Source organism: Balearica regulorum, chromosome 7 (genome assembly GCF_011004875.1).
Source record: "Balearica regulorum gibbericeps isolate bBalReg1 chromosome 7, bBalReg1.pri, whole genome shotgun sequence".
Taxonomy (NCBI): Eukaryota; Metazoa; Chordata; class Aves; order Gruiformes; family Gruidae; genus Balearica; species Balearica regulorum.
In genome coordinates this window covers 39482290-39508789 of record NC_046190.1, presented here as the reverse complement: position 1 = coordinate 39508789, position 26500 = coordinate 39482290, and the positions used below count along the sequence as shown (strand labels likewise).

The window sequence follows — 26500 nt, the reverse complement described above, 5'->3', positions numbered from 1 at the left end:
ACGCAATTAAATACAAAGGTGAGTTTAGCAACAGGCACTTTCCAGGTATTAGCGTGATTCTGCTGAACCGTGTAGATATTTTAACCATCGGGTGAAGTCCAGCAAGGGAAGAGATCTAATCGCTTTATCCCCTTTCCCTCTCTCGTTTGACGTAGAGGTTCGTTTGAGGATTCGACGACCAGATTTTACACGGCGTGTGTGGTCGAAGCTTTTGCCTATTTGCATTCCAAAGGGATCATTTATAGGGACCTCAAGCCAGAAAACCTCATTCTGGATCATCGAGGTTATGCCAAACTGGTGAGTACCTGCAACGTCTGGTTTGGCCAAAAAAAAAAAAAAACAACCCCAAATTATCACCACTACTATCAGACAACTAGTGTTAGCAGTGGAGGAGAACGTAGGGTTGGCCATTAGAAGCAAAGTCCACCCAGCCCAGGGTCCTGTCTCGGATGGTGGCCATCAGTAGATGATGAGATCAGGGCAAGGGTGACGTCACCCATCACCGGGATGTTTTCCCAACCTCCAGTGGACTGAGGTTCAGGGTACAGCTGAGCTGGGAAACACTGATTCTGCCTTGAAATTCAGAGCTGTGGTCCCGAAGTGGAAATGTGTAGCAAAAAGCATCAAGAGAAATCCATCCAGCTCTTTTGGAGCTACTGGAAGACTCAAAAATAACTTGAAAATAGGTGTCCTAAACGGGGGGAGGACTTGCATCAGTGGGCTTTCTAGGCAACTGGTGCAGCAGATTTTGCAGGCTATTGTTTGTGTGTCAGGTCCTTTGTGGAAGCAATAAAAAAAGGCATTCTTAGTGGAAATATTAATCATGGCAAGAAATTGTTATTATTGATTGCTCTGGACTGTGTTGCTGAACTGTGGCCAGTACAGCTCCTTGCTTTGGAAGGGCCACTTGTGTTTTAGCACCAATAACACACCTGACCGATCTGTGCAAACTCCTCTGGGACAACTGCCTGAGGCTCTGCCCGAAACTGCTCTTCCCAGAAGGTCACGCTCCTTTCTCGGTGCTGTCCCCCTACAAGATCTACCTCCTCAAACCGGGATGGCAGCGTGTACAAGACCTCCGCTCCCCAAATTAGGGAGTTACTGATGGGTTTCACTGTCTCGCTTTGTTCGCTCAGATTACTTTTTTTGCCTCAAAAATCACTGTAGAGGTGCCCTGCGTGTAAGGTGCGGCCCAAATGCCAGGTGAGACCATGGAGAAGGGGAGAAGAAAAGAAAGACCTCTCTTGGTGGGAGGTGCTGGAGGACATGGGCACGTGGGAAGCCACCAGTGAAGGAGGGGGCAATACACTCCTAAAAGCTGTGTCCAAGAGGAGCTGATGCCGTCACAGGGGGTGGGCAAGATCTCTGCCTCTTGCCCTGGAGACTCTTCCCTGCCTTTGGGAAGGGAAACTTGGGAGCAGTAAGTCAGACCATGACCATCATGGACCTTGACGGCCTGGTGGCAGCCACCATGTGTCACCGTGACACTAAGCCTAATGAATGACATCGCAGTTTGTCCTCTACAGAGTTTCGCTAAGGCTGGGGGGGGAGTCCAGCGAGGTGTGGGATGATTGAGTTGGATTAGGTGTAGGACTGTCCTTCTCCCCCACCCCAGGAGGATCTGGGCCAGGGTTTGTGCTGGTCCCATCACCAATGCCCAGCTCCTTAGACATTTTGATCTTCATGGATACATCCACGATAGCACGAGAAGCGTCCCAGATCCCTTGTGGGACTGTGACCATGTGGGACATTTTGCTCCTGACCATCTCAAGGTGTAGGAGCACCTCAGAGCCATGGAGGGACAGCAGAGTGTGCTGCAGCCCACAGCTCTGGGCCAGCCCAGCGCCGAGGCCGGGGAGGGCAGGGGGGAGCAGAGCTAAAAATACAGCAAGCCTGTTAACCCGAGCTCTGCCCGGGCCCCAAGGGACGGCTTCGGTTCCCAGTGTAACCTGATTTTCCGTGCCTGCGGGTGGCACGGGGCAGTGCCGTAGGGGCACGCTGAGGGCTGTGAGCCATCAGCACGGCATAACAGCCCTGAGTCCATCGGGAGAGCTGGGTGGATGCCGCTTGTGCTCCATTGCTCTCTGTACCGGAGAGAAATCGGAACTTTTCAGTAGATGCCAAAAGGGTCAGTATTTAGCCTAAATAGTTCCTTGCTCAGGGAAAGGCTGGGAAATTGGGGGGGGGGGAATGAAAGCAAAACAAATCAACCTGAGTTGTGAACGATATGGAGTTACATCTCCCAAGAAACCCTCGGTGTTGGCCTTTGTTCTTTTTCCCTCACAAGAATTTTCTTTTTATATTCCAAAGGATAAATCGGCGAAAAGGTCAATGTGGTTGCCCGGTTCTGGAAGGACCCGCCATGCTTTAGTTAGGAGAATATTCCCACGAGGAAACCTCCTTTCTGCTTTGCTTCACTTCAAGAGGAGCGGAGCACGCGGGTGACATTCCCTCTCGTGCTCTGCCCTGACGGTCCTCTGCTCCTTTCTGCAGGTCGATTTTGGCTTTGCAAAGAAAATAGGATTTGGAAAGAAAACATGGACTTTTTGTGGAACCCCGGAGTACGTAGCCCCCGAGATCATCCTGAACAAAGGTCACGACATTTCGGCAGACTACTGGTCACTGGGAATCTTAATGTATGAACTCCTGACTGGCAGGTATGGGCATCGGGGCCGGCGCCGCCGCTGAAACCAGATCCGAATGTTTCTGCCGTTGTCACCCTGATTAGGCGAGGGGAAGGTTCAGAGCCGGTGCATGCTGTAGCGGCACAGCGCTGTGCCGCTGAACCTGATAACGAGTTTTTCTGCTTTGAGCCGCGGCATCCGTGCGGACCTCTCAAAAGGCAAGACGTGAGCAGGCTTTATAGGAAATGCTGTGAAATGACACCGAAAATTCGGGTTTGGCCCTGAGTGAGCTGAACACGGTGGGGAGAGGGAAAAGATTTGCAGTTCAGCTGGGGAGGTGTGGCGATGGGGTGCCACACGTCCGAAAAGGAGGAGGTGGGCCTGACACTGTGGGGACTGGAGTCCCCGTATCCATCCCTTCCCGTGGTTAGGTCTGGACGTATGTGTCACTGCTGAGGTTGGCAGTCATGGCTTCCTGGCACCTCCTCACCTCATCCCCCATCGCTCGCTCCTGGGATACAGGAGCTGGAAGAGGATCCACCACCTCAACCTGCTTATCCTTTGGGGCTAGACCCAGCCCCTGTTCTGTCAAACCAGGGCAAACCTAATTAATCCCCTCTGAAAGCACGTCACGGCATCAAACAGAGAGCAAGCCGGCCAGGCCATCGTGGAAACGAGAGGTTTAGCACGCACTGCTGCGGAAAACGTGACTCTACGGGCTGGGGCTTCCCTCCAGCCAGCACCGCTGAAATCCAGGCGGTATCAGAGGTCCTTGGCTGAGAAACGGTGACGATCATAGAGACCAAAGCCATGCTAGCTGTCATCTACCTGGTCTCATTTCAGTAGGGTGCTACGTTTTGCTTTGGTTGGTTGGGTTTTTTTTAAATTAATCTTGAATGCTGTTTTAAAGATGAGCTTTTAATCTTTCTTTTCCTCTCCCCTCTGAAGTCCCCCTTTCTCAGGCCCAGACCCCATGAAGACCTATAACATCATATTAAGGGGAATAGACATGATTGAATTTCCAAAGAAGATTGCCAAAAATGCTGCTAATTTAATTAAAAAACTATGCAGGTAAACGCATGAGATATCATCGCCTTGATCTTATTTGCAAAGGAAGCAGTTGTTCATCAGTATTAAGAAAGTAACTGATTTTGTTATTCATTTTATAGGGATAATCCATCAGAAAGATTAGGGAACTTGAAAAATGGAGTGAAAGATATCCAAAAGCACAAGTAAGTGTCTTCTCCACCCTTCATCAGATCCAACCCACAAGAACCACGCGTTTCAAACACTTCAGCTGTCTGCAAAAAAAATACTTTTCTTAAACTCTTTCGGCCTTTTCTTTCTAGCATGCTTTAGACTCTAACTGAATTTCCATCAGCCTTTTTTCCCCCGCGGTGTTTTGGTATGGATGCCAGCCTTGCCTATGACCAAAACGCATTGCACATTGATCTTTCTGCTTTAATTACTCTAATTGCATAAGAGCATTTGGAAGTAATCCAACTCGGCCACTGCCTGCTTGGATTATTTTTTTTTTTTTTTGGTTTGCAGAATTACTTTCCAAGGTTTTCCTGAATTTCCCTTTTCCCCCCCCGCCCCCCAGCCCAACACACTTTCTCCCTACTCGTAACATTAATTCGTCCTCCTGTTTGGTCTGATGGGAGAGAGTTGTTAAGCAATGCCTCCTAAGTTTTCACACTGCTGGAGGGGAGTAAGAACAAGTTGCAGAAGCAGGTTATCTCATCCATCCGTGCTGGTCCTTCTCTTCTCCCATGCCCAAAGCAATAGGAATGAGTTGGATGGACAGTTGGGGTGGGTGGGTTGAAGGCTCAGCTCAGGGCTCGTCCACCCACCTCGGCTGCCGTATTTCCGAGCAAACCCGAGGTGCTCAAAGCTGGAGGACATCATCCCTGGGCATGCCTTCAGCGCCCCACCTCATTTGATGAAAGGACATCGGGGGTCTCGTATGGGAGGGATCAACCCTGTAGGAAGGAAAGAGCAGCTGCCAGGACACCTGCGGTGAGGAATGGTTTTCTTCTGAGCGTTGGTACCACTAGCCGTGGTATCACCACTGGGTTGCTGTACACGCTTCATTTCGGTCCCAAAAAACGTATATAAGGATGACAGGAAAAATTGGTAAGGCTAACTGGACACTTTGAAGAAGGTGACGGCAGGAGCTGGAACCCACTGTTGAGACAATTTAAATTACATTCTGTGCTACAGAGAGATTTATGCCCTATGTCTAACTCTTTCATTATTCCCTCCCTTCTAGATGGTTTGAAGGCTTTAACTGGGAAGGGTTACGAAAAGGGACACTGACACCTCCTATAATACCAAGTGTAAGTTTTCCTACTTGTTTTCTCCTTCCTGGCCAATAAGTTTCTTTTACGCGAGCGTCGTGAGCTTCGGGCACTAACCCACCGGAGTTAAGTGGCGACAGCACGTGCTTTATTTCTCCTGAAGATGCTTGAAGAAGCCACGTTAGAGACATTTCCAGCTCTCCTTGGTCTCCTGGCAGCCTCTGCCAGGGGAAGGCAGTTTGGGGAGGGCACGACTGCGATGCAGTGCTCTTTGCAGCAGGAGATCGAGGCAGGCTCACTCGCTGCCACATGGTTTTCTCTTCCTCACCTGCTCCACTTGTTTCTTCGGCTACTTTTCACATTTCAGTGGAGAGCTGCCACTTTCACCCCCTTCTCTTAGATGCGTCCTCTTTCTTTCTCTCTTTATTCTTATTTCTTTTGACGAGGCAAGTGGGATTTGTATGCCATCTCCCTTTTCTTTTGCATTAACCTTTCCCTCTGCCTTTTCTTTTGTGCTTTTCACTCTTTTTTTTTTTCCCCCTGCGTCCGTGTCCTACATGAAAAGCCCTGTTACCGCCTAGTTTATGTTTAACCGGGAGCAGACGCGGAGGGACAGCTCGACTCATTTTCCTTTGGAGCAAAGCTCTTCCTTTGATGTCTTTGTGAGCTCTTTAGCCACAAAGCCTGCCGCAAAGGGAAACCAAACAGGATTAGCTGATAGAAATTACCTTGGCCCCTTCTGTTCTCCAGCCTCCCCTCCTTGTTTCAACTTAATCCCTTTCTCTCCGCGCCTCTCCCGCGGGATCACCCGGAGAATGACATTAGCAATCGTGTTTAATTGTGCCCCGTCGCTCCATCCACCCGTGGTCCTGCACCTCCTGCGGCAGCGGCGGCCACGGCTCCGGGGCTAAATCTGCCAGCCCAAAGTTTTCTTAACTGCCATGAAAGAGCAAGAGGGTTTTGCTTCGCCCCATGAAAGAGCAAGAGGGTTTTGCTTCCCCCCACCCAGATTTTTGCCCTATGGGCTGCAGAAGGTGCTGGCAGTCAGTGGGAGAAAGCAGAACAAATATCTGCCTAAAGCAGGATGCCCAAAGAACAAAGAAAATGTTTTATAAATCCAAACTGTGAGGTTCTTTCTGTTAAGCTTCTTTTTAATGACTATGAATTTGTCAGCCGTGCTGTTCACCACATTTCAGGTCAGACAATAATATCAAGTTTGCCCCTTTGCATCCAATTTCAGTCCCTGGTTTACCTGTGCAGGATGTCAGTGTAGCCCAAAAATGCCCCAGTATGTTTTTCTAATAGTTTTTAGTGGATTTTTCATTTAGCAAGAGCATTTCCAGTGCTGCTTTTACCCAATATCTGTACGGACCCTGTATGTCTAACCCTCAGACAGCAGTGCCTTCAGCAGTATCTGCACTCTACAGGCATGAATGTCCCCAAGCTGGGACGTTGCTCCATCGCCAGAAAGGTCTCTCCTCCTTTGGCATTGCCTAGAGGAAGGTCGCTCTTCAGCAGCCTGTTGCACAGGAAATCACGTTTTCTTTGCTTTTTTCAGTTAGGTCCAACGCGGTAGGAGAAAAGGGATGTGTGAGCAGCCGGTTCGCTTTGTTGGCATTATTTCTCGGCATCGTCAAGGCTGTGTGTTCATGGGTCTGGCGATGTCCTACCAGGCAACATGTCTGTGATTGCTCCCAAGAGAGCGATCTGCTGATCATCACGCTGATGGCCAGCACACCACCATCAAGGCTGTCCAAAGTAGATGGGAGCATCCTTCTCTCTTCAGAGGAATGCTTCTCTCAGGACATCTCTCAGTGCTGACAGCCATGCATTGCCCTAATCCCAACTCAACACAGCTCATTCTTTCCTAGAGCTCTTAGGACTAACATCCTCTCTAGCCATACTCTTGAGATCCTCTCCAAAACCTGACTCCATTAACTAGTGAACCTCATCAACCCCAAAGCTGTCAGTCCTGCTCAGCCTTGTGTTCCACAATTTTTTCCATTGCTTTGGCTGAAGTCCCAACTGCCAGTAAGGGCCGTATCTGAGAAGTGACCTGAAATACACAGCTGTGGGAGAAGAAATCAGGTTTTCCTTCAATCAGCGCACCTCTCCTTCTTAGCTGGAAAGGAGCCAGTAGGGTTAAACACAGACACTAGTTTGTTTTGTGGTGGGTTTTTTTAAGAAAAAAGGCCTTCCCTAGCTCTTCAACCCTCATCAGCAGTTACATGGTACTACCAGTGAGGCAATTGAAACCTGCTCCTTAGCTCTTACTCTACGGGGGTTTAGGAAAGAACTCAATTTAGAGCCTGTTCCTAGGACATTGCTTCAGGGAGCAGCTGATCCTCAATGCCACCGCTTAAATCTGTGATGGTAGCTGTCCTGAAAAGTTCTCCTACTTCTTGACTCTTCCAAAGACGTGCTGTCTTGCATCACAGCTGTTGCCTTTGAGAATGACATGCAGAGCTCTGTGCCGTAATTCATCTCAAGCCCTTATGTTGGTGAGGACTCAGGAAGCTGATACTGATGTTTGCACTTTATCTTCTTGGATGGACAGGAGATAAATCTAGAGTGTCCCTTCTCGGCCGGAGAGGGCATTGAGAGGGACGTTTGCTCCCATGGCTCTGCCAGTGAAGGGCTGCAGGACCTCAAGAGCTGTGGGGAATCACAGCATTGGCATCACATAGTGTCAATCGGCAGAGTAGCAACTCATCCAACCTTTTTTCCCCAATTCATGTTTCTTCTAAGAAAAAGCAAAAGCACCTGTGCTGCTAGGTGCTTCCAGAGTGGACAACTGCAGAGGAGCCCCAGGGAGCTCCACAGATGCTTTCACCCAGTGCACCCCACTTACTTACACACTGTCCATTCGCAAGGTGCTCCAGCTCGCGCGCGTCGTCTGTGAACGGCCGCACCAACCGCGTCTCTTACGCTTTGGTAGCTGGTACCTTGTACGTATGTCCCCGACACTTCTGCTTGCAGAGAGAGAGCTCGCGTGGGGTGGGCTGAGGGAAACAGAGGGATGTGGGCCAGCCTGTGGGACTGTGGAGGAGGGCGAGCGTGGAGCACCCCAAGGGTGAGGACCCGAAGGATGAAGGCTCTCCAACCCAACAGCGCCAGCACCAGCAAAGTGAAGAGATCCAGAGAACTCAAAAGAAATTAAATTAGGGTATTCAGTACAGAGTGGGGCAGCTTATCCCTCTGCAGTACTACACTAAGCTTTTACAGGGTGGGTTTTTTCAAAGTGAGTTGGGTATTCAAGAATCTTAACTTTCCCCAAGATGTTTCCAGCAGCAGGAAAACGCTGATGCAGCCAGGCACCAAATTACATTTAGAGCTGAAGTTGGAGCTTTTGTTGATCAAATAGTCCTTTCCCCAGGCTTATGGCAGCATCCAGCATCAGATACGTCTCCTGGACTGCGGGCTCTGGCCGGGGCTTCTGCACCAGCTGCACAAGTGAAACCACTGGAAAATACCGCAAGTGTTTCCTGCGGAGCGCTCCTGTGGCGAGTGCAGTGCCCTCCAGCCTGCGCTGGCTGCTCGGCGTGCAGCTTAAAGTGCTGATTTTCTCTAGTCAGACACTGATTATTTTGGTACGGAGAGCTGCTGGTCTGGTTTTGTGTTGTTTCTTTTTATTTTTTTTTTTAATTGCATTGAATGAATGAGGGTCTCATTGTAAGAAAGTTTCAGTCATCATCATAAAGCTAAAAAAAAAAAAAAAATAGAAATTATGTATCTACGGTAGATTTTAAATGCCATTATTTCCAGAAAAGAAATGTAGTTGGCCTTTGTCCTAGGAAGCTGGGTTTCTCTGGTAGGCTCCCTACGGTGAGCAGGAAAGTCAGAGGCAGCAGGGCCTAGCTCACAGCCTCAAATTCAGGATTCTGGAGCCATAAATTGGAAAACCTGGGCTTTGGGGAGGCCCAGGGCTTTGGGGAGGCCTGGTGCTTTAGGGAGGCCCAGGGCTATGGGGAGGCCCAGGGCTTTGGGGAGGCCCAGGGCTTTGGGGAGGCCCGGTGCTTTGGGGAGGCCCAGGGCTATGGGGAGGCCCAGGGCTATGGGGAGGCCCAGGGCTTTAGGGAGGCCCAGGGCTATGGGGAGGCCCAGGGCTTTGGGGAGGCCCAGGGCTTTAGGGAGGCCCGGTGCTTTAGGGAGGCCCGGGGCTTTGGGGAGGCCCAGGGCTTTGCTGCCTCTTTCCTTACGACCTGTGGCCAGCAGGTGGGAAAGTCATTCTTGAACCAGAGACCCTCGAGAGCCTGGATCATCGGGGTGGAGTAGGGGGGCTGTGGGAAGTCCTCCTGGGGTTCGGTAAAAAGCTGTTGAAGGTAGAACTTTTCTCGCTCGCTGCCGGACGTTTCTAAACGACGACGGCGGTGAGACAGAGAGGAGACGTCTGCAGAGGTCTGCTGTGATGACCATCCCCTTCTTGTCGCGCTCTTCTTTCCGCAGGTTGCATCTCCGACAGACACAAGCAATTTCGACAGCTTCCCGGAGGACAGCGACGAACCGCCCCCTGACGACAACTCAGGATGGGACATAGATTTTTAATGTATTTCTCTTAACCTGCTTCTGCCTTGCTGAAGACAGCTTCCTGGGACACGGCTGCCAGCGAAACGGAAAGAATTGGGGAGGATTAGTGCTCGGGGTCACCATGATGCCTTGATTGATGCTGCTACAGTAACTACAGTGGCATTAGGACTTAATTGCTTAGATGACAACAGTGCTCTTCATGTTTTACGTTCGAACTTAAACTAGCAGTTGACATGGTGGTCCTGACGCAAAGCCTTTCACCAGTAAAGAAAATATGTTTTTCTGTCACTGCGACGATCTTGCTGCGCTCTTAATTATAAAAGTCGAGAGATACGTAGTGTAAGATGCACTTAATTCTAGCTGCAAGGTACTGGCTTTATCAGTAGGCTCAGTAGTAATTTATTAAGCGCTGTAGCTAAATACAGCGTGGGATTTGGGCTACTCCCACCCTCCAAACTCTGGAGGTCTTCTGCTGTGGGCCAGTGGAGGAGCAAAGGAGGGCCACAGCAGTACCTGTCAGAGAGTTCACGTCAAAGCAGTGGTAAAATTTGTCCTTTTTCTTTCCGAGCAGTATTCTTGACAAGACTGAATGTTACCTTTCCTCTTTCTTTTTTGAGAATTTATTTTTTTTTTTTTTAGCCTGGTAAAACAAAAGCACAACTGCTCTCGGTCCTACTAAGGCAGACATGGGTCGCTTCTTTGGTACAGCTGAGACCATACCGTAACGCGACAGTTGGGGTTGGGGTGGTTTGTTCGTTTGTTCTTTTTTTCCTTTCCCTCGGTACAAATACATAACTGCATTTAAAAAAAAAAAATCGTAAAAATAATCCATTTTACATATAAAATAGCGCTAAAATAGTGGTCCTGTAATAAAGTGACAGCAGCCCACTGGTATTACTGATTAGCTATTAGGCATAAAACTAAGCTTCGTTTTTACCTTTTTAGAACCCAAAGGGAAAACATAAGGCCCGTAATGTACTTTATAGGTGCTATGTACATCCTTCATCTGTGAATAGAAATTGAGTCAACCACCATTTCGGGAATATGTAGCAAGAGGCATCGTTCTCCATCATCACACTCTTAGATGATTTTATGTCTCCACGTCTGCATCTCCTCCGTGTTTAGTACAAAGCTAATTAAAAATAAAAGGTGATGCAGGGCCAGTTTCACCGGCTCTGTAATACTGCCCGCAAAAACGTAATCCTAACGCCTCACCAAACGAAGGAGCTCGGCAGGAAAGTCAGTGGAATTCAATGGAAAACCGATACTGGATGTGTTTGGGCAAGGTCTCCGTGTCTGTGCTGTGCCAGGTCCCCAGCGACCGTGTTTAAGGCGCGGGGATGGCTAGAGCCGAGTCGGCTCTTACGGGGGGAAAAAAAAAAAAAAGCTGGGGAAAATAATATTATTGTGCATACGCTTGTCCCTGACTTCCACTGCTTTTCCTTTGCTTGAGCATGGTCTTTTCTGATTTGCAGGACGTCACAGAGGAATCCTGTGCTGGACGCCTGCTCGTTGGCGTACCCGTGGCACTAAAAGTTTATCAACTTTCGGTCTCTGTAACAGACCCTGCCCCAAAAAATGCGCAGATGCTGCCCCGTTTCATCTCAGAGCTGTTGTACGCACTGGAAGTCAAAAGATCAGCTTTTGTGGAAAAGTCATTTGTATGACTTTTGACTGCATAGTACGCAGAAAATCTATGTTTTAACAGTAAAAAATTATTTTCCCGATGCTAGATCCCAACTCTTTCAATATTCCTAATGAAAGCAACTTCACAGAGCATGTTAAAAAGAGATTTTTTCTCCCCTTCTTCGACAGCATAGACAATGTCTGCTGTTTGCCAGCAAATAGAGAGCTCGGTCGTCATGACCCCTTCGAAACCAATCTGTGTCGCCGAATTCCCTTCCTAATTCTCCGAAGGGTGAGGCGATGCCATCGGCACAGTAACTTCAGGTTATTTCCGCTACTCATTAATCATCGAAACTTTTTTTTTGCCTTGCAAACCGTAGGGAAAAGACGGTAACTGCTTCTCCCAGGAATTACCCTGGTAGGGCAAACAGACGCTCGCTTTTCAGCCTTTCTCTGAGGGATGGAGGATGCTGAAAGCCAGTGCTGAATCCTAGGGCCGAAATAATCACCAGGCATCTTAGCCAACAGGCTGCTGCCTAAAAACCGAGCTCTCCGCTCGCATCCCCCTGGTTTTTCACTTGACGGATGTGGCGGCGTTGGAGGAGACGACTTGTTGCATTTGGTAATTTTCTGTATAGAAGAACGTAGAGAGGAGTTTGTCCCCAGACGATGATGCTCAGTAGCTGAGATGCAGTTGTCAGTCAAGGGGTTGCCAGGAGGAAGGAACATCACGACGCTTTTGGGGTGGACCACCCGAAAACGTTACAGGAAGAAGGTTTTTAAATGGGCGGACGAGTTATTTTTCTTTTTTCCTGGCCCTTTTTCCTCGTGCCAAGCACAGCAATCCATACCTGCAGCCCACACCGTTCCAAATAGACGTTTCTTTCGGTACCAAATGCCCCACTCGACTTCCGTCACCTTTCCTAAGCATCCTTTAACCAACATACTTAGCATATGTATATGGTAAACGCCTTCATTTATAAGTAATATATTTGAGTTGCATTATATATATATATATATTCACAGCAACGGATTGCCTCTGTGTTTCCACTTTCTGTCCTTTCTTCTTTGTCTCCTTTTTTAATATATGGGACGACGGCATATTTACGTAAGGGGGAATCGGCTCCCGCGTTTAAACCGAGCGTGTGAAGATTGGTGTCGTTCAGACACGGACAATCCATAGCTTCTCACAGTGCTGCATTATCCATAGCAAACTCTTATTTAACAACAGGACCACAAGCGAATATTTCTGTAAATAGGTATTTTCGTGTTGATATTTTGTGGTACACATAGAACTTTTTCTTTTAGAGTTCCATGGCATTATTACTTCATTTTCTTATTTGTAATGTAATGTTTTTAGCTCCAGGTAGACTTGAATTAATGTCATAATTGTCAGTATTATTAAACTTTATGTCAATTGTACTGTTAACCCATCTGTCCCATAGTTCTAGAACATGACTAGCTATCTGGCATTGTTGCAAGTGCCTTAAATCCATGGCATCCTATAAAAAAACAAATTTACAAATTTGGTGTTATGCTGCATGACAAAGACAAACACACCTCAAAATGTCGTCCTTTCTTAGCTTGCTGCGTTTTACAGTTCTTTCTGCTACCAATTTCTAAGCCTTTATTATATAATATTGATGAATTACAGAAATGATGAAGTCGTTCTCTTATTTCTGTTCAATGTACCAGAGCTGTGTATCTGTTAATGAGATACAGAGTCATTTCTGTGAAATGTATAAATGTTATGTGCGGGTCAAATTAATATATGACATCCTATCAGTCCGTAGACAGGTATTCCTGTTTTGCTAAGCTGTGCAGATTCAACCCATCGTGCCGTCCAGCGCCGACCTCCCGTCTTATACAAACCCCGTTAGAAATCTCCTGCCCGGAAAAAAAAAAAACAAAAAAACAAAAAAAAAAAGAAAACAAAAAACCCAAACCAAAAAAAAAAAAAAATGAGCGACTCGGTGTGCAACCTGACCTGCAGTTTTTGAGCTGAAACCCCGACGCGAAGGCGTCGCTCATTCGCACCACTCAACAAAACAGGATCCGTGCTTTTTGCCCCCCTCCCCCCGTCCCCACTCCTCCTATATGCAACCCACCGCGGAGGCGAGCCCTGGAAAGCTGGAAGCTCCGCGTCCTCCGCAGCTCCCCGGCCGCGTAAACCAGGCGTAACGCTGAGACTCGGGCGCTTTTAAGGGTTTTACCGGCAAAAGGGGAAATTCTCGTTTGGAGTTACCTATTGTCCCGAGTCCCAGTTTACGCTGTTTTTACACTGGTCCTTTATTTTGTATTCTTTCTTTCTCCAGTTTTCTTCTTAAATGAAAGAGGTTTTGTTTGTCGGAAAAACGTCAGTCATCCACCGGTTGCCAGCCGGTTGTACTCTTTTGATGTAGACTTAAGAACTTTTTTTCATAAACTTTAACCGCTTTTGTTTTGCTCTGTATTTTCCCTGCAGCTGTAATTGCCGAGTGCCTGTTGTATACTTTATAGAGTTGAAATAAAAATAATTACTTTTGAACGGCTGTCACCATCTTTCTTCCACGGCAGAAGCCAAATTCGGGGGAGTGCTTCTGCTTAGCGATTAAATCGGATTTTTTTATTCTCGTTTATGACGATATGCAGTAAGAGATAACCGAATGAAACGTGTGATATGTGTAGATTAGTACCGGGGTCCTGGCTCGTATCTTCATCCAGTTTTTCTGCAGGATGCAAAGGCAAATGGCCATGGTTGCTGCACTGTAGTGCTTGGTTGAGCTCCGGCATCGCCTGGAGCAGCCCGGCTGAAGCTCTGAACAGGGTTGGCACCGGGTGACACCACCCCCCCCAGTTTATTTCCAACCCAAATTATTCTGTGAGCGTGCTAAAGCAGTGAGGACGTTTACAGCGTGTTTACTCTTTGGGGATGAAGAATTCACTCGGTATTTCGATTGGTGCCAATACACGCGAGCGCAGGGCGCCCGGCTGGGAAGGGACTGGACTGGGTTCCCGACACGAGCTGGGACGTGACTGCGAACAACACCCATGCCAAAAAACGACGGTATCCTCGTCCCCACTGTCCCTTACGGTTAATGCCGAGAGGCGGTGACGTGGAGGCGCAGCAGAGCGGTGGGCTGTCACGAAGATGTCAGCGGTGTGCGCGGGATGACGCCTACGTTTTGCAGCATTTGGGAGACTGAGGCTCTGCTCGTCCCAGTGGATTTAAATCCATCCCCGGGAAACTGCTCGGCCCCTGCGTGACACGACTGTCTGTAAACCGCAGCAAGGTCATGGTTAGGGGCGTGCTTCAGTGCTGCGCGGACACCGCGGGAGGTAAAAACCGGGGAAGGTGATAAAAGGGAGCCAGAAAACATCCTTCCAAGAGGGAAATAAATTTGATAAGTGCCTAAGCAGGAGCCAGAAAAACATCGGAAAAGGGTATTGCAGGATGCAGCGATCACAGACACAACAGAAAGCCCAGGGTGACGTGCTCCTCACCTGAAACTGCCGGGGGAACACGGGAATTTCGGGGCAAGGTGTGGCCCTCATTCTCGCAGGCTAAAAATAGCAAGGCCCCCGCTTCGCCTGACTGTGCGGGGATGCGTGCCGGCCGCTGACTCAGCGACACGGCTTCCGCCAACACCTGCGTTAGGCGCTCGCCGAAACTCTCCCAGCCAATTATTAGCCCGGCTTGAGCCTCTTGGGCCTGAAATACCCGATAGCAGCTCCCCGCTGAGCGGGGCCCTGGGTGAGCGCTGGGGGGGGGGGGTGTTAACGGCAGGACGGTGGAGTCTGACATCACCCAGCCTCACGGGAGTCACCGGTTTGGGAGGGGGGCAGGCTTTTTGCCTCTGTTTTCTTTCAAACCCCGCCTAAGAAAAATGAATGAGAGCGTTAGGCCGTCATCATGAAAAAGCAGTTTAATTAATTGGGGTTTGCTCCCGCACTCGCGTAACCTCCCTGGGGCGGGGGGGGGGGCGGGCGATGCCCCAGCGCGGCCGCCAGGGGGCGCCGTGGTGCCGGCCGCGCCGCGCTGCCCCGGGAGGGGCGGGGGGGGCCCGAGGGCGCCGGGGCAGGGACCGGGGGGGAAATGGGGCGGGGGGGGACACGGACCCCTTTGATCTGCCGGCATCAAAGGCCCCGGGACCCTTCCCCCCCCCCCCCAGTGTTGCCCCCTCCCCATCCCGACGGAGGCGCTGTCCGGGCTGGGGTCAGGCGAGTGCGCGGGTAGGAGCGGCGCGGGGGGGGGCGACGGGCACCGGTGGGGGGGGTGCGGACCGGGGCTCAGCCCCCCCCAACTCCCCCCCCGTGTCTCGTCCCGTCGTCTCCGCCCCCCCCCCCCACACACAGCCCGGGCCGGGGGGTCGCGCAGCGGCCCCCTCCCTTCCTGCAAAGCTGCGCTGGCGCCAGGAAGGACGGCGGGGGGGGGGAACGCAGACTTATAGTAGACCAAAGGACCGACTTTGCCACCGGGGAAGGGGGGGCCCTCTCTGCACCCCACCGCGGCTCCCAGCCCAGCCACTGGGGGGGGGTTGCATGGGGTGAGGCCCCCCCCGCCTTTCCCCGTCCCCCCCGTCGGGAGAGGCGGCGCGCCCGGCTGGAGACAGCGGCGGCGTCGGGGCGTGCGGAGCATCTGGCCGGGACCGGGCGGGGGGAGGAGGGATGCCGGGGGGGGACGGGGGACGGGACACGGGGGGGGGTGTCTGCCCTCGCCGTTGCGAAACCCCCTCCCGGGCGGGCGGCCAATGACGGAGCCCTCGGGGCGGGGTGGGGGGTGGTTTTGGGGGCTCATCGGCACAACCCCCCGGGGGCCCTTTGAAATCCCATCCGCCGTGCCCTCCTCCCCGAGGGGGCGGGCGCAGGAGGCAGCCCCCGGGGGTATAAAGGCAGCGGCGGGCAGCGCAGGTAGCTGCTGCTCGGAGACCGCGGGAGCTGCTGCGCAGACGGGAGGGACACCACCGGGGACGAGGGGCCGGGAGGGGACGGGACGGGACGAGGATGCGGGGGCTGGTGGCGCTACTGGCGGCGCTGAGCTGCGCGGCCCCGGCGGGGCGGGCGGCGGCTCCCGGCGGCGCCCTCAGCTCCAACGCCATCAAGGGACCCCCCCCCGGGGGGGGCGGCAGAAGCCAGCGCCGCCCCCGCCGCCCCCTTCGACGGCAGCAACAAGCCACCGCCGGCCGCCACCCGGCAGGTAGGAGCGGGGATGGACCGGGGATGGAGGGCGGGGGAAGGAGCACACCGGGGATGGAGTTGGGGGGGGACGGGACACACCGGGGATGGAGTAGGGGGGGGACACAGCGGGGATGGAGTGGGGGGGACACACCGGGGATGAGCGGGCTGGCGGCCCCGCTGACCCCCCCCCCTTCTGCAACCCCCCCCCCCCAGCCTTTCCCCTGCGCTGAGGACGAGGACTGCGGCCCCGAGGAGTTTTGCGGGGGGGCGGCCCGTGCCGGGGGCGCCCCGCTCTGCCTCGCCTGCCGGAGACGCCGCAAGCGCTGCCTGCGCGACGCCATGTGCTGCCCCGGCACGACCTGCAGCAACGGTGAGGGGCGGCAGGGCTTGGGGGGCGGGGGGGGGGGGGACACGACACGCCGACGACACCCTGGGGGTATCCGCGGGAGGGGGTGTCGGGGTCCCACCCGTGGCTGACAGCCGCCCCGCTGCCTCCCGCAGGGCTCTGCACCCCCCCGGAGCCTCCCCACGGAGCCGCCGAGCTGGACGAGATCGGCGCTGAGGCTCTGCCCCGACGGACGCCCGCTCCCGCCTGGCTCCCCGCTGCCAAAGGTAAGGGGGTCCCCGGTGCTGTGACCCCCACCGTCCCCCGTGGGGCTGCCCACCCTGCCCCACTGTCCCCCCCGTGGGGTCGGTCCGGGCTGAACACGTGCCGCGCTGTCCCCACGCAGGTGAGGAGGGGGACTTCTGCCTGCGCTCGTCGGACTGCGCGGCCGGGCTGTGCTGCGCCCGTCACTTCTGGTCCAAAATCTGCAAGCCGGTGCTGCGGGAAGGGCAGGTGTGTACCCGGCACCGGCGGAAAGGCACCCACGGCCTGGAAATCTTCCAGCGGTGCCAGTGCGCCGAGGGCCTGGCGTGCCGCCTCCAGCGAGAGCACGGCCCCTCCGACGCCTCCCGCCTGCACACCTGCCAGCGGCACTGAGCATCGCCGGACGGACAGGACGGGACGGACTCCGGCCCTGCCGGAGTGGAAGGTTGTTTCTCAAGGGAACTACTTTTAAGCGACTGATTGCAGTACGTTACTGTGTTGTGAATACTCGAGCTGGCACTTAGCTGTACATAACGCTGGGACTTTTTAATGACTTTTTTTTTCCCCCCCGTGGGTGCTGCCTTGTGCTCTTCAAGCCGTGACTGTGACTTTGTACACACTGGGTTTTTTTTTAAAATCTAGGTCAAAGGGATGCGACCGTCTGTTTGCGAGCGAATAAACCGTTCTTTAAAAAAAAAATCAGCCCGAGATACCTGCGCGTCCCTGCCCGCGTACGGCCGCCGTGATCCCTCCCTGCCCCACGGGAGGAGAGGGGAGATGCAGCCTGGGGTGGAAATGCCCGAAGCGAGAGGAGGGGAGTGGGGCGGCTCATCGCCAGCACCCCACGGGAAAGGCAGTTTGGTTATCCCTGTTTATTCAGCCGCTTTTTAGGAACTGCGGTGTGCCACGGCAGCCGGTGGATATGGGGCCAAGGATGGGCACCGGGGCTCTGGGAAGGGCAGGCGGCAGCGAAACACCCTCTTGTCTGATTTTTTCCGTGGGGAAAGGGTGCAGGATCACTGGAGGGGCTGGGCTGGGCTGCGGCGCGTGGCCGACCACGGGATGGGTGCTGAGGAGCGCAGTGATCTCAGCCGCTCCAGCAGTGCAATCTTTGCTCCGTGCACAATAAAGACTTACTTTTCACTTCACTTTGCAGCCTGTTACTATGAGTTTGCTCCCTTTGGGGATGGCTTGGAGGGAGGGAAAGCTGCAAGCACGCTTTTTTTTTTTCCCCACCCGCCCTTAACACCGTCCACCTATTGCAAGTGGTTGTAAATGTGCGTGGAGCGAGAGCGGGGGGCTGTGGCGTGCAGGATGGGGCTGGTGGGCAGCACGTGTGGTCCTGTGCCTACCTGGCAGGCTGCCCTCGGCCTCCCTGCCATCTGGGGAGGATGTTTGGGATGCAGAACCGTGCCAGAGTCTTCCCTGTACATCCCAAAAGTGCTTTACACCCAGAGTCCAGATCTGACTGCAAAGCAGCGCGTCTCTGGGTGGCTCTGAGGGCACTGCGCCCCGATGGTAGGGGTGCTCCAGCAGTGCCGTGTCTTGTCTTAAAATGCACCTTGGTCACTAGTGTTTGGTGCCTCTAGTGTCAACACTGCCTATTTAGGGACCCCAGGGAGCGCACTGGTAGGTGGAATTACTGACCATGAACCCAAACTGCAGCTCTCGTGGGATTCTGCAAGTACCAGCTGGTGCTGGACCAAACCCACGGCTACAGCAGATGCAAAAGAGGGAGTGAACAGCCCCAGGTAGAGGGAAACGGTTAAAATGGAGCCTTCCTCTTGCACGGGCAAGGGGTCATCCCCGTCTTTGCGCCAGCTCTCTCCAAGGCTGGGGCTGGGTGGCACATGGGCAGGCTGCCGAACGGCCAGAGCCGCCCCAAACCGGAGGGTAAACCACTGATGCTCCTTAAACCACCTAAAGCTACTGGGGCATTTGTGCCCCCCCCCCCCCCCAAACTATCTGCGGCAGCCAAGGAAAGTTGCTGTAGCCAGAGGGACTGCAGCCGGAGGTGTGGATGCCGTAAGCTGACCGACCTGCGGGTCACGGCGACGTTGGGCGGTGACGTTGCTGGACGGCGCGTGTTTAAGTCTCACCGTCCCAGGTCTGCGCTCGGGAACGGCTTTTCCTGGGGTTGCAGCACGAGCTGGGGTTTGAAGCAGCTCCCCGAAAGAGTTCCTGACTCAAAGGCTTGAGTTTAGTGCTTTAATCACTGTGCGAGGCTTCAAAAATTAAGAAACAAAAAATATTTTTTTTAAAAAATACATAGTTTAAAAAAATTACTATTTCATAACGTACTTATTATTACTAATTACAGTTATGCCCAGTAAAAGTCCAGGCTGGGAAGTCCAGGCACTTTTTTTTTATTGTTATAAATCACAATATTTAACTTTATAGAGCTTTGTCATGGGCTCTCCCAGCGCTATAACCAGGAACAGGGGGCAAACGAGAGGCACTAAACCTCCTCGCCCACCAAAACCTGCTTCTTTTATTAGCTCTACTCTTTGCTTAGAGTCAGGTGAGGGTTCTTCTGTCTTTTTTTTTTTTTTTTTTTTTGGTAAATAATTTCATTAGAGAGGAGATGAGTCGGGGAAGCGCATCCTGAGATGCCTTTTACTACAGGTGTTACTGGGTTACGTCCCATCTTAAATTATTATAAATCTTAAATAAAAAAGTCCAGGCACTGGAGCACTGAAGATACCTGGCTATAAAAAAAAAAAAACACATCAGTGACTATTTAGATAAGTTCAGATCAGACATCAATGATGGCATATTTCATCCCTGGTACATACAAAACAGCGTCATTAGGTTTAGGGCGGGTTTCTCCATAAATTTACAGCACTCTTTCCTGCCCAAATAGACCAACATGGTTTTGATGCCTTGAAGGCAGTGAAAAACCTGCTCGTGGCGCATTAAATAGCAATTACGCGTCTTGTTTTGCTTTGGAATCGCGTTATATCAAATCTCGGCGGCTCGCACGGGTGCTTGGGTGGACGTGATGCTCGGTGTCGTCACACCCAGCTCCATCCTTGCAGACAGGTTTTAGCACCACGATGGCTTTGCGGTGACACCCGGCACACGCCGGCACTTCGGATACCTTAATAAAGTGATTATTTTGATCTGAAAAACTGTGGGTACCGTTTCCTGCCGTCGTTAGCACTGTGTTCTGCATCCTCTTTTGTTTCAGGCAGTTTGGCCGTCTCTGTTCTCCCTGCATTAACCAAAAATTCCTTAATACTACTTATGCCTCCACATTCTTCACTTTCTTAGTCTGGGGGAGGGGAAGAAAAAAAAAAAGTGCATTTTTAGCAGCCCTTTTTAGGGAAGGGGAGCAGCTCAGGTCAGTGCTGTCTGACGCAAGGTGTAAGGGAGCTCCGACGCACAGGTCGCATCTATCTCCCGTAGCCCATGCCCATCGCCAGCAGGATGGATGCGAACACGGTAGATCTCCAGAATCATTAGTTTCACGGCGAGATTTCGCAAAAGCAATGGCTTTGAGGGTTTGAGTTGGGGTTTTTGGGTTTGGTTTGGTTTTTTTTTTCCCCTTACCATCTCTCAGTGAGCAGCCAGGATCTCGTCCCGTTTCTGTCCCATTTGGCCTTTTAGGGTTTGTTCTTTAAGAGCACCAAAAAACTGGATTTAGTAACATCCCTTGGGGGGGGGGGGGGATCATGACAATATGACCTCATGTCTGTTAAGACTTAAAACAATCATTATTTTTTTAAAGGAGAGATTTTTTCAGTCTTCCCTTGGCCTTGTGCATCGTTCAGCCTCCGGAACCTGAACCTGCGTCAGGTCTTCGGCAGCTTGAGAAGTCAAAATACTCGCCTAGTGCCAACAGCAATTCAGAAACGCAGATAAATGGAAAAATGGGTGAGAATGTTGGGATATGCCTTGAGGAATAAATGGGCAGCACCACCACGGTCACTCCTGTATTCATCCCTGATGCTCCATATTTCAGAAATGCCTGAGTTTAACACGTGCAACCTCAAAAAAAAAAAAAAAGAAAAGAAAAAAGCGTATGGGAAGTTGAACAGATATTGATCAGAGTTGGGAAAGATGGGACGTAACCCAGTAACACCTGTAGTAAAAGGCATCTCAGGATGCGCTTCCCTGACTCGTCTCCTCTCTAATGAAATTATTTACCAAAAAAAAAAAAAAAGACAGAAGAACCCTCACCTGACTCTAAGCAAAGAGTAGAGCTAATAAAAGAAGCAGGTTTTGGTGGGCGAGGAGGTTTAGTGCCTCTCGTTTGCCCCCTGTTCCTGGTTATAGCGCTGGGAGAGCTCACGACAAAGCTCTGTAAAGTTAAATATTGTGATTTATAACAATAACAAACCGGAGCATCATGAAGCAGCCTCCCCTGATGACTGGTTGCTGGCGGCTCAGCTGTACAGCCTTCTGCAAACAGAACCCTTCCCCTTCATTTCTCCTTCGGATTAAATCCTGTATCACGCATCGCCATGGTAGTACAGCTTTTAAAGGTCCCATTCCCTCCCATATCCATTTATGGGCCAATTTGCTATTCATTTGGCTAATTGTTGCTTTTTTTTGTTTGTTTTTTTGGAAGCCTTTCTGGACTCTTAACCGCTGGCTTGCTATGTACCTTCCACCTCCGCGGCACCCGGCTAAAAATACTAAAGCAACGTCCCAGCAGCCCGTAGTCCTGCCCCGGCCCCGCGATGACGCTGGCTGCGTAAATGCAGACGCCTTCGACGATTTGAAGACAAAACCGAATCGCTCTTCTGACATCGCTATGGTTTTTCCTGAGGTCATTTTTTTCCTGCGCTGAGGGCACAGATTTCAAGGACACGCTTCCACAGAAGCATTGTCAGAAAAACCCCTTCGGCCGCACCCGGTGACAACATTGGCACAAAGGCATTAATCTTACAGGGGAAGATGGGATAGAAATACTATTTTCTTCAAATCTTCTTCCCCAGTTCTTCCAGAAACTAGTTGCACACGTTATAGCACAAGAGATATCCCTTTTTTTTTAAAAAAAAAAAAAAAAAAAAGCTTTAAAATAGATGCTCATGCTCCTCTTGCCCCCCCAACCCTCGCATCGCACTTGGCACCAAACTCCCGTGCCACCACAAATGCTCGCTGAGGACCGACCCTCCCTCTGTGCTCATACAGAGCAAGAAAGGGTTACAAGAGTCCTTAAATCCACCCACAGGCATTAAGATGAGAAAAGTTCTTTTTTTTTCTTCTTTTTTTTTTCTTTTTTCTTTCCATACTCCCCTCTCCTGACCCAGAGCAGAAAACTGCACATTTTGGCTCGGAAAGATGAAAGCCCTGACCAGAGGGAGCAGGTGGAAGCCTTTACGGATGTAACACAATACAGAAAGCTTTTTGGGGGTTTTTTTGCCTTTATTTTCCTTTATATTTGAGGCTGTTTGGGTTTTTGGGGTTGGTTTGTTGGGTTTTTTTCTCTCCTGGGGTGTTAACCCACCTGCTTAAGCTGCTCTTTATCGTTCAGTCTTGCAGCTGAGGGCTCGGTGAAGCAAACCTTGATCTCACTTGGGGTGGGCAGCAGAGCATCCAGGTGGCCCAGCTCCTCGTCACCCCTTGCAGAGCACTGAAGGTATGGTTTCCTCCACGCCTCGCACTTCTCCAAATATACTACATCCCTGCTAATCCAAAGGGATGTTTATTACAAGGGTTGGGTTTTTTTTTCCCCAAGTAACATTTTTTTCCTCTTTTTTTTTTTCCTGCTCCCCAATGCCTGACTTGTGTCCCTAATTAACACCTTGAGGGGGGTGCGTGTGAGGATAACTGAGATACTTCAGGAGGACACTTCTGGGCAGAGCTTCTAATCTACCTCTCGGTGAGGGAGGGGACCCATTAGCAGGTGATTTAAGTGAGTAATAAGTCCATCAGCATGCAAATGGCTGTAGCCTGATGAAAGGGTTGGCTGGGGAGGGTGAGAGCTGGAGCTGGGCCACAATGGGATGTTAAACCTTCCCCCCCCTTCCAACCCGAGCATCTGGCAGGGGTGTGTGTCGTGTCCCCCCCCCCCCCCCAACTCTCCAAATCCCCGATCTGAACGGTTGGGTGAGCAAAGGGAAGCAGCTGTGGATGGGTGGATGGGTGGATGTTGGGCACGGGCAAAGAGTCAGCGTGAGTTTTGCATGAGAAAGTGGTGCTTTGCCAGTCTGGGAGAAGCACTTAAAGGAATCAACAAGGAGGCAGAGGAAGGTGATCCAGCTGATTGCAAAGACCTTGGTGAGGAGCCTCACCAAAGGGGTGGAGCTGCTGCTGGAGAAAATAAAGGGTTTTCTCCCTTTGAAACAACCGTGGAGAGACACAGGGGAAGGAATAGTTGGTTCTCGTGGTGGAAGGAGGTGGCGGCAGCTGAGAAGGATGGGTGCTGGCACTTGTGCTTTTTGGCTCTGATTACTTTTTTTGTTTCCCTTAATATTTTTTTAAGAGTAAGTCTGTAGGTCAGGCTTAGAATCAGTAAATCTGGGGGAAAAAGAATAATATTTAAAATCCCAGTAGCAGGATCATATGGCAATACCAAGTGACTCCAGAAGCATATTGTATAGCAAAGCTATGAACAATGAAGGATAAGGAGGTGGTGGGGGCATGTTCCCATACGAGGAAGGGTTCAGCAGCTCTTCTCAGCTGGAAAAGAGATGACTGAGGGAGGGTACGAGAGGTCTGTAGAGCTGTAAACAATGCTGAGGAGGTGACCGAGGGGTAATTTTTGTTCCTTACAATGTAAGGAGGAGATGGACCGTTCAGCCAGCGGGTTTTAAACAAACGCAGCACGTGGCCAAGTTGTGTAACCGGTGGCCACAAAATGAAAACTCGTAAGTTAAGTCACGTGGGGACAAGGCAAATTCACAGAAGATGGAGGTCTGGATGCAATGACCGGCTGAGGAAATCTCTAAATGCTGATTTTTGGCAGTGGAAAGATGATGCTGTAAGTAGCTGGGGGTGGGGTTTTTAATTATTACTTTTGTTTTGTTTTTTCTGGAATATTGGCTCCTTAAGGCCCTGCTGTTGCCTCTTGGAGAATACAACCTGGGGCTGCAAGGACGTGGGTGCCAGACCCGCAAGGAAGTGTTGGTCAACTTTTATTTATTCATCGTTCTAAACTAACCCTCCTTTAACACACGTAATTGGGTTTCAAGATACTGACTTTTGAGAAGAAGGAGTGATTGTGCAAGAGCTCCATCGCTGGACACGCAACCCTGGCGATTCAGCAGCGACTCGGAGCCTCGTCTGACCTTCTGTCTTCATGTCCTTGTTGAAATGACCTCCTGAAACTCCAGGCTGATGTGAGCAGCGCGTCCTCCCTCTGTTTGTCGTGCCAAATGAAGGACTTCTTGTAGCAGGTCAAGTTACCTAACTGCTTTTGTCTTAAGGTGAATGCACTTTAAAAAAAAAACAACCACCAACAACCAAAATGTAATATTTAGTTTTACTGTGCACTAATTAATATTCCTGATTTTTATGAGATTGACATACACATCATAAATCACTAATGAATGGAAAACCTTCTTGTGTCAAAGCGTGGAAGAACATGTTCCAAAATTGGTTCACTTGCTTTCTTTTTATTTTTAAACCTGAGCACCAATTCACCACCGATGAAAATATTTCTATATTGTTTTGAACTTCCACCTCAACATTAATTCTCTATTTTTCTATTGATACACAGTGAGTTTGTAGCTTCATAGCCAGGCTTGTGGTGTACAGGTGGCACTTCAAAATGACAACTTCACAACGTGGTGAGAAATCAGATAATCCTGGGCAGGTAGGACCTGGACGTCACACTTATTTTTCTGAATAATTGGACTCACACGAGGAACTTTAATAATTTAATTTATTTTAGCTTGCATGTTTGAGGAGCACCTCTCCATTGATGTGTAGCAGAATGAGAAAGGAGGGTATAAAAGGTCCTGCCACAGTCCATATTTTAGAAGTGTGGAGACCCTCCCATGATGACTCCTCTAAGGAAAACCAGGTTTTTCACACCCACTGCCGAGCTGAGGTCATCTCGTCTCCAGGAGGAGCTTGGAAAGGTGCACGCAAATGGCAGCTCTACCTCAGCTCGTGAGAGCAGGCTGCGGGCCACGGGCTGCTGGTTGGGAAGCAGCGAAGCGAAATGCCAATGGCTCCGATTTCCATTGTAAATGTCTGCTGGGGGTCTCTGCTCTTCGCTCTTTAACTTGTAGTGAGCAGGTCTCTGCTGGCTTTAGGTGGCCCCAAACTACCCATCCTCCCAAAGGACTGGCCTGCGCTGATCCTTCCCTATCAGGGTGGCTTTGCTGTCCCAGACGTCTCCCATCAGCGAGGCTTTAGCTGCTTCAGCCAAGGAGGAATGCCTGACCATAAATGATCATCAGAGAAACATAATTGCTTTTGGCTGCAGGCCAGCCTGTATAGGGGGATGAGTGATGGCCACGATATCGATGCGCCCAGATCTTTCCCCTATTTGGAGACCTGCATCTTGCATACCACAACCCACGGGCCGCGTTCAGAGAGGAGGTAAGGGAAGAGCCTGGAGCTGTTTTCAGATGGGACTTTATTTCACTCCCATCCACAGGGCTCTTGAGTTTTCAGCCTAAAACACAAATCCTTTGTGTGCAAATCTGCTTCTATGTTTAGCTTTTCAATTTTTATTTTTTTTTAAGACTGTCAGGGTCACAGGGTGTACGCTACTTTTGCTCAGCGTCTTTGCTGAGAGAATAGCCCATCCTCTCTGTCCTTGGGCTGGTTGGGGCCAGCACCCTCATCCCCGGGCAATGTTCCACTCAAATTCAATGTTGCCCTGGAGTATTTATGTGAATTTTAGAGAAGGCTTAGTGATGCAAGATGTTGTCTTGGCTTCCTCTTGTCAACGTAACACCATTATGAGCAATTTTGAAGTATTTTGTCCCACCGTGTGTTGGGAAGAGCTTCCAGCTCCTCCTTGGCAAGGAGCGCCTTTGGAGGCGGATGGGGACTTTCTAGTCCGTGAAACCTGGCCACGTGCTGGTGATCTACTCTACTTCCAGCGGAGTGATGAAGGGCTAATCCCATTCCTGAGCTGGATACCCTTTGCCGGAGCAGTCTAATATTATCTCCATCAGAAGGCCAGGAGAGCTTGTTGGGAGCAGCTGCCATCAGCCTGTCTGATCAACTAAGGAACAGTAGGAACGCAAAAAGGGAAGCCCTTGTGACCCAAATTATTGATGTGTTTTAATCATTGTTGTAGGATTTTATATTTTGCAGGGAGCTCAGAAGCTGAGAACAGTGCAAGTTCAATGTCGTGGAAAAACTGGCAGTGGCTGCAATGGTCCCACTGCACTAAGCGGAGGCACCGGGTGCAAGGAGAGGCATGATGGGTTCCTGGAGAAACCAATTTAGTATTTCCCAGTTTTGTTTTTTTGTTTTTTTTTAATGCCACCACAGGCCAAAGTGATCAGCAGGGAGAGGAAAACCCCTTCCATCGGTTTGTGTCATGTGCATTGAAAATTTCTAAATATGAGGGTTTTCCAGAACTGTAAATAACTTTATTTATTTTGGTTTAGATAGCATGTTCTTAAAAAATATATCATTTGTTAGCCAAAGCATTGTAATGGGAAAAGAGGCCTCCTGCTTCCATCTGGCCTGTAAAGCTTGTTTGGATTCATTTTTAAGCCCATCAAGGTTTTCCTGGACAACTTGGGACAAGGAATCATCAC

The 26500-nt window shown here is 50.7% G+C and overlaps 2 protein-coding genes across 4 annotated transcripts in view; both read left to right on the top strand.

Moving 5' to 3' along the window:
* Positions 1 to 13604, top strand: part of PRKG1 (protein kinase cGMP-dependent 1) — a 507011-nt gene extending 493407 nt beyond the window's left edge. For all 3 annotated transcript variants that reach the window (XM_075759023.1, XM_075759022.1, XM_075759024.1), the window contains exons 13-18: positions 156 to 297; positions 2494 to 2657; positions 3573 to 3695; positions 3794 to 3856; positions 4897 to 4963; positions 9371 to 13604. In XM_075759023.1, coding sequence (XP_075615138.1) covers positions 156 to 297; positions 2494 to 2657; positions 3573 to 3695; positions 3794 to 3856; positions 4897 to 4963; positions 9371 to 9469 — 658 coding nt within the window. In that variant the 3' untranslated portion in view covers positions 9470 to 13604. The remainder of the gene's footprint in view (positions 1 to 155; positions 298 to 2493; positions 2658 to 3572; positions 3696 to 3793; positions 3857 to 4896; positions 4964 to 9370) is intronic.
* A 2203-nt stretch (positions 13605 to 15807) lies between these two features.
* Positions 15808 to 17971, top strand: DKK1 (dickkopf Wnt signaling pathway inhibitor 1). Its single transcript, XM_075759015.1, is given in 6 exon segments — positions 15808 to 16040; positions 16042 to 16162; positions 16164 to 16253; positions 16448 to 16604; positions 16736 to 16846; positions 16966 to 17971. Coding segments are annotated over 6 exon segments (963 nt in total). The 3' UTR covers positions 17217 to 17971.
* Positions 17972 to 26500: the final 8529 nt, after the last annotated feature.